General features: G+C 41.9%; 1 protein-coding gene across 1 annotated transcript in view; it reads right to left on the reverse strand.

Moving 5' to 3' along the window:
- Positions 1–1564: 1564 nt before the first annotated feature.
- Positions 1565–7875, reverse strand: part of CLIC4 (chloride intracellular channel 4) — a 51518-nt gene continuing 45207 nt past the window's right edge. Inside the window, exons 3-6 of the mRNA XM_018569203.1 lie at positions 6555–6680; positions 6257–6363; positions 2341–2522; positions 1565–2237 (exon numbers count right to left, since the gene is read on the reverse strand). Of these exons, the coding sequence (XP_018424705.1) occupies positions 2073–2237; positions 2341–2522; positions 6257–6363; positions 6555–6680 (580 nt within the window). The 3' untranslated portion in view covers positions 1565–2072. The remainder of the gene's footprint in view (positions 2238–2340; positions 2523–6256; positions 6364–6554; positions 6681–7875) is intronic.

Consider the following 7875-nt stretch of genomic DNA (forward strand, 5'->3'; position numbering starts at 1 on the left):
GATCGCTACTGTTGTAAAGCCGACAGTCGGCTCTACAAGTTTAAACAGAGTCCCGGCGGCAAAAGTCGCCGGGAGTCTGTTTAAACAGCCCCGATGCTGGCGACGTACACTGTACGTCGTCAGTCACGAAGGGGTTAACTAAATCAACCACAATGTTTACTTTCAAATAGATCGATAACTGTCACTCATTTTGACAGCACACATGATATGTGATGCAAAACTTATGGTGCCCATACACTGCTCGATTCTCGTACGAGAATCGAGCAGTGTGAATGAAGACTTGCAACCGTGTCTACTGTACGGTCGCGCGTCTTTTGTCGAACCAACATGCTCGAAAACCCGCCGAGAATCGTACGATTGTCGGCGGGTTTCTAGCCTGCTCGTCCGATAGCTGCGGAGCGGGCCGGTGTGCGCGCGCGCACACTGCCCATTCTGCATTGCGGTCATCGGAAGCCCGCCCCTCAGCGGGGCGGGCTTTCGATGATCGCAAGTACGATCTGCCCGTCCAAGGTGGGCAGATCGTACGAGCTTTCAATAAGCATACGACCATCGCAAGACAAAAGTCTTGCGATAGTCGTAAGGTGTATGGGCACCTTTAAACTGATCCACAGGTGATCAAAGTATGAGCCATTTATTTAAAAGAGTAAGGTAAAGACATTAAATGGCTGGAGCCAAACACCTGTTATTTTAACACACTGACAGGCAAGCTGTATGAAATTTAGTATGTGCAGGTTATCATTGTCAGACATAGGTAACTGACCTGGAAGTTTGGTTTCCTTTTTTCTTCCCTTTTTTTAATAGCAGACTACTGCTTTTTTGCCGTCAATGGCAAGAGGTTGTGTCTCGCAGTGACTGACTAATGTATACTCATAGGATACAAGCCGGCAAATGAATACGAGCTGGAGATGTTGCACAAAAAAAAGGCTGATTCTTTATTTCCCAACCAGCTGCCAATACCCATCTCCTACAATTGCCAAACTCCTCCTTAAAATATAAAAGAGGGTAGTTCCTTTAAGCTAAGGGTCACATAACATAATTTCAACCAAGAGATTTCATGCCCACAGCCCTATCAAAACAAGGCTTCTTACCTTAACTGCTGTATCTCTTACAAGATTAGAGTATTTCCTACTTTACTTCACCAGTTATACAAGATTATTTTGTAGTACTCTTGCTGCATGTGTGGCACAATAGCTACAAAACCTCTTGGACAGCTGCTGTCATTTCAGTAGCATAACAAGCAAAGAAAGAATTTGTTCCGAACAACAGCTGTCAAATTAAGAACACCATGTTTTTTCTCACCATCAGACAAGTTGAAAAAGCATGTGTAAAAACCTAAGGGGCATATTTATAAAATCAGAGAATCTGACATTAGGCAAGCATTCTGTGCAGGTGAATCTTTCAGGCTGTGTTTAAAATGGCAGTGATTGATTCTCCACCTGAGACTGTTTGGTGAAAGTTACATTCACTGTTTTATAAATAAATATATCAAATAAACTTTTGAGATCATTTGCTGGACAAACTATGCCCAAAGCAGTAAAAACTCTGCCTGAAAAACAACAAGTGTGCCATCACCATAAATGGAAATGATGGGTAAAGGTAAATTAATGATTTGCTATTAATAGGCTAATTTCTTCAATTATGTACCATATAAAAATGTCTGCAGCTATAAAGAAAATGGCACATCAGGTAAAACCGTTGGCAGTAAAAAGTAAACTTATGGCACAGTATCTCACCCTGATGGACGGAAACAAAAATTTAAAGGGAACAAAATGAATAGAAGGAAACATTGAACCCTTATCAAGTCATCTATGGTTTATGTGAAGTGATTTTTTTTTAAAGATAATTCTAACACTGTACACAGCAACTATGTTTACTCATGTGACCCAATAAATAAAATCCAAAACAATAACTTTAGATGAGAGCATGATGGGTAATGTGTGCCTCTTTTTGTACTGGGTTAAACTTAAAACAAAAACTAAATACATTTTTGTGATGACGAGAAAAAAAATTGGAACTCTGCCCTACAAGTATCTGTTGTATGTTAAGGCCTCGTCTGGTTTTTAAACTACAGTTCACTTGGTGAGCCTTTTGGCTACATCTGCATATGCAATTTCTATCTCTCTATCCTCTGGACAGGTGTTGGTGAATTCGTCTCTGCTGTATGCATTCATCAGGTATCTCCAGATCCCAGTCATGGATTTTGGGATGTCAAAGTTTCTGTACTTTTTGGTTACCACCTGCAAAAGGGAGAAAGAACAAAATTGAAAGCGGTCAAGCCAACAAATTTAGATTTTTTTTCCGATGAATTACTGATCTTTTATCAATATTTACTTCTCATACCTTGACTATGTGAAGCTTTGGCAAGAGGTTGCAGTCAGCCAAGGTCATTTCCTCACCATCTAAGAATTTTCGGCTAGAGACTGTAACGTCCTCCATACTGTTCTCATCAATTTCATCAGGCTGTGGTGAATTTAGGTAGTCATCAAGCTTTTGCAAAGTTTTTAGAAGTCCTCTTTCCAAAGCTACAGAAAAAAATGGGGAAACATTTTAGAACCAAAATATTACGGTGTAGAAATAATAAGACATCAGTAAATAAGCAGGGATTGGGCAGGGTGGAACATATGATCACAAATGCTACATTCACAAGTTAAACAAAACAGGTTTCACAATCAGTGTCATAGATTACATTGTGTTCATTGGACTGCAGAGGGCAGCACAGTGCTATAGAAATGCATAAAAATATATACTAGTACCGTTACCAATATGAGAAAACGCTTCCCTCATTCCTTCCGTTATAAATAAAAAAAAACATACACAAACTGAAAGCAGCAGCACAACCACTCAGCACTACAAATAACTCAGTCTTCCAACTGTTCTTTCCCCAGCTCCTCCAACCCTGCTGGCGAGGTGGGTCTGTGAGTTGAGAGAGAGGAGGCATAGAACAGCTTTGTTCTCACTGCTACCATCCTCTTCAGCCAGCTCTCATGCAGTTGCCAGGAAGCCAAGCTGAAAGAGATCAGTGAAGTCCCATTTACCAATCTCATCTGCAACAGCTCTGACCACTTCAGTCTGATGATGCTCCAAGTCAGCTCATATAGAGATCAGGGAACCTCTGTCCCCAATCTGTATCTGATGGACACAGAGAAGGAATCAGTGGCCTAGTAAACCTCTGGAATCTCCACAAAGAGAAACTGTCCTGGGAATAAATAAATAACTCAGACTCAAAATACACAGATCAGCCATAACATTATGACCACTGACCGGTCATTGACTAACATCGATTTTCTTGTTTCAGTGGCACCTGGAAGTGGCTGGGATATATAGGGCGACAAGTGTCCCAGACGTTGATGACCTTCAGAGTTGTAGTGGAGTCAATGCCTCAACGCGTCAAAGCTGGGAGGGCGAACCAGGGTGACCCGGGCGGACCAGGGTGACCGAGGTATATTTCTTACATGTGTAGACCAAGGTAGCCAGGCGGGAGGGCGGACCCAAGGTAAATTTCTTACATGTGTAGACCAAGGTGGCCGGGTGGACCAGGGTGGCCGGGCGGACCAAGGTAAATTTCTCACATGTGTGGACTGAGGTGGCCAGGCGGGAGGGCAGACCAAGGTGGCCGGGAGGACCAGGGTGGCCCGGCAGACCAAGGTAAATTTCTTACATTTGTAGACCAAGGTGGCCGGGCGGACCAGGGTAAATTTCTTACATGTGTGGACCGAGGTGGCCAGGCAGACGAGGGTGACTGGGCGGGAGAGCCATAATTTGAGTGGCAAGGTCTGTTAAGATAGAGCCAGGGTCCCCAACCATAGACCACACAGATAAGGTTTGACACACCACCATGCGGGGCAACAGCAGGTTGCATAACATGGCCTGCATGTGCAAATATGACCTTAAAGAGGGCGTCTAACCTCTTGACTACATGGTCCTTGAAAACAGCAACATTCTCTACAGGGAATGTTAATGTTTAATTCAAACAGGACATAGCTGAATCTATAAACGGGGAAGCCCATTGTTTAACCTCCGTGGCGGTATTCCCGAGTGTAGCTCAGGGTTACTTTTCCATACCATAAGCGGTAACCCCGAGCTACACTCAGGAAAGCCGCATAGCATTTACTTACCTTGTCCCTCGAGCCGCGCTGTGTTCTGCGGCCGATGTCTGCTTCCGTTGCAGGGGGGCGGAAGCGGCGGGATATTTAAATAAAAAATAAAAAACGACAGACGAAAAAAAACAGAAAAATTACATGAAAAAAAAAATTAAAAATCATACCGCCAGGGAGGTTAAAGGAGAACTATGAAGGACTGTAAATGCTTAATTTAAGCAGAAGTTAAAGTGTATGTCAAGCCAAAAAAACTTTATGGGGGTTTTAAGTAGAGTGGAGGTTTTTTCCTGTTATCCAGGGCTACGCCAGAGAGATTTACCCTCACCTCCTGTCCTACTCACAAACAGGAAGTCAGAGAAAATCTGCAGCATGGGAAAGAAGAAAAACAATTTTGGTTAGAGGCTCTGGTCTTACCCTACCCTACTAAAAGAAAGCATTTAACTTCCGTTGGTGTTTCTGTCTAGTAAAAGGTTGCCAGCAAGGCAAGAAGTGGTCCTAAATCTATCTTATAGAACCCTGGATAGCAGTAAAAACTTGACAGGGTGGGGAAGGATTAGAAAACCTATCTAAAACAAAGTTTTGGCTTGACATAAACTATGGGGTATACTGAAGTAGTAAGAAGTGAATGTGACATTCACCAAATATCCCCTGAAGATGTGTCTTCTTGGCTGCATGTGTTTTAAATTGCAGTGATTGTTTGGTAAAGGTCACATTTACAACTTTATAAATATGCCACTGTGATTTAAAGGCAACTTCAGCAAAAATTGCCATTAACCCCTTCATGACTGAGGCCTTTTTTTTTTCATTTTTTGCACCCATGTTATATTCCACATTTTAGGCCTGAAAATTACTTTCTGAAAGCCAGGAACTCTTCAATAGGATATTGCTGAGCAAACCATTAAAGAGTAGGATGTTTTTGGGGGTGATTCCAAATTAAGTACAACACTGGTTGTAACAGTGTTTGTACAGGGAAAGTTTGGACATATTTAAGGAACCCTTTAAGTGACCCTTGGCAAGGTCATCACAGGTGGTTACTTTTTAAAGTTTTTATGCATTTATATTTTACAATTTTTTTCACTCAACTTTTATTGCTATCACACAGGAGCTAACAAGATCTTGTGTGATAGCATTTGGAGTTGACAGGTTCTCTTTATTGGCCGTCACCTCCAACACAGGAGTTCTAGCACAGCACTGTGCTCGTTCCCCTGTGGCAGAAAGGCTGCGAGTGCAGCATTCCTGTGTCAGTGCTCACATGGAGTAGAGCGGAGAACAGATGTTCTTCAATCTACTCTGATAAAACCCACAGCCATGAGTTTGTTTTCAGTTTCTTAATGTATTGTTGCAATGGATACAGTAGTGGCAATATAAAAAGGGGTAAACTAAGGGAGCATTACCTTCAGGCGGGGTTCACACCTAGGTGTTTTTGCGCATTTGAACGTGCATGTTTAGCGCACAATTTGCACATTTTGACGTGCGTTTGTATGCTCGTACATGAATATGCATGTTTTGACTGGCAGCTTAAGAAACATTGTGGGCAATGGACGAACGCACATACTAGAGCGCATTTTCGGGAGTTCCATTAAAGTCTGTGGGGCAAACACGAGCTGTTAATTGCCCAAAGAAGCTTGTATACCTATTCGGGCGTTTGGTGTTTTGCTGCTCAGGTGTGAAGAGGGGCCACTGAAAATCATGATTCCTTGTGTTGGGCATTTAAAAGCGCTTTCCAACTGCTCAAAAACGCCTTCAAAGTTTTAAGTCTTCAGAAAAAAAAAAATCCTATGCAGAAACCACACATCCACTACTTGCTCTTGTGAACTTGTTCTTTCTGGTCGCTATCCAAAGCTCCCTGGCAGTGAGGATAGTTAAAGACACTGTGCAGTTAACAGCAAACTTGGTGCAGAAACTCTGCTTACTTTATGCTGCTACATTAAAAAAACTAAAATGTATGCAGAACTGCTGCTGCTGACTCAATCTACTAAGCATACTACAGAAAGAAATGCACTCTATGACCTCAGCAAGACCTCATTCTGGATACAGTGGGCACACAGGCATGAAGCTGCCTCTGTAGTCTATAGCTTTTTGCTAATGCAAGTTGTGCAACGAAGACTGAGCCCTCACTGAAACCTATCCTAATTAACACTGAAGAGCTATGCATTTACCTTCGTTGGCATCTGGTTTGGAATTCTTAATATATGCTGAAAACTTAGCAAAGATATCCATGCCAGCAGTGTTGGATTCTGGGTGTTTAGCTGCTAACTTGCGGTACCTAGAAATAGAAAATGTTTACATATTTTAAACATGCTTATTTTGTTGGCCCTTCTAAACCCAGAATATTAGCACGCTAATGCAAAGCAACAGTTTGCAAATCATTTGGTAGGGATTTTAGTTGAAAGGATTTTACTCTTACTATTAATGATCTGCCGTTCCCAATAGTACTACATAAACTAATTTACTTACTTGGGAGGGCATAGCACCTCTTCCAGAAACTCTTCTATCTTGTTTACATCAGTCTTGACTTCATGGTTGTAGGTTATAAAGGGAGGATGCGTTCCTGGAGCAAGGTTTTGCAGGTCTGCTGGTTTTCTGACAAATCAAAATGTTAGTTTAACATTAAAAGGAAAAGAAAAGGCCTAACTATCTATATGCAAGAAAGGAAAAAAGGGTGGTGCCAACAGCAACCAGATTCCAACTATAAATAATGTGGAATTCTAGCCATATAGACAAGGTTTTCGAACCTCTGTTAGGTTCTCTTTTGCCATCTACCTCCCTCCTAAAGAGATTAAACCTCACCAAGTGAGGAAACAATCTCCCCATTGTGGACAAAGGCTATAAAGAACTGATTGTGAATATAGCCCTGTACCTGCTTGACTGAAGGGTTTTGAATTGCTGCATGTGTCACAATCTTCCCTTATGTATTCTCCTATTAACTGGTGCAATTTGGACAGGAAATAAAGGGGAATCTCCCGAATGTGGAGTCAGACAGCAAATGAAAACCTGACTCCCACTCTACCCAAATATAGAACAAAATGTCTGAAACTACACTTTAAGCACAGGGTGAAAAAAGTGAGGGAATACCCCTTTACTTTAGTGAAATTCCGTTTCTTATAGAGAAGGCTAGCCATACACACACAGACTTCTCTCATTCAGTCCCAACAATTTTCCGCCTGACCCTTTTGATTTTGAAATCAAGTTTTGTCAAGTTGGAGGTGCTGACAGCCACCCACAGCTCAAATTTTGGCCAATTCAGCAGGACATTCAAGCTGTGTACAGTAGGATTAACTGTTAGGGGAAAAAAATCCCCTGTACTGCTGCTACTAGCTGCATTGCTGAAACCAAATTTCAAGTTGTGTGACACAAACTGAAACTACAGAGCCTTATTATGTAGAACTGCTTGGAAATGCCCCAACCACTAAAGTTCAAGAAGCAGATCCCAAAAGTCTTATTAGGGGATTTTATGCAATTAAAATTCACAGCTTCACTCGGAACAACTGCAGGGAATAACTTGGATGCCAGAATGTTTGTCCCTGCCCCGATACACATAACCTGCATTCCTTTCCACGATAGCGTACACTTGTGCTTGTCGCAAGCAACTGGTCAATAAATAGCAACTAAACATAAAATACTATTATTTGACCCCTATCTAATTTGCTGCAACATCATAAAAAAGAGAGAAGGCAGCAGCGTAAAACACGGAGAAACAAACCTGGGACAAGAGATATCACAAATAGCAGATAGGTAATGCAAGGTGTATTTAACCACTTCAAGACCACCCTATATA

Source organism: Nanorana parkeri, unplaced genomic scaffold (genome assembly GCF_000935625.1).
Source record: "Nanorana parkeri isolate BGI_ZX_2015 unplaced genomic scaffold, ASM93562v1 scaffold1303, whole genome shotgun sequence".
NCBI classification, from domain to species: Eukaryota; Metazoa; Chordata; class Amphibia; order Anura; family Dicroglossidae; genus Nanorana; species Nanorana parkeri.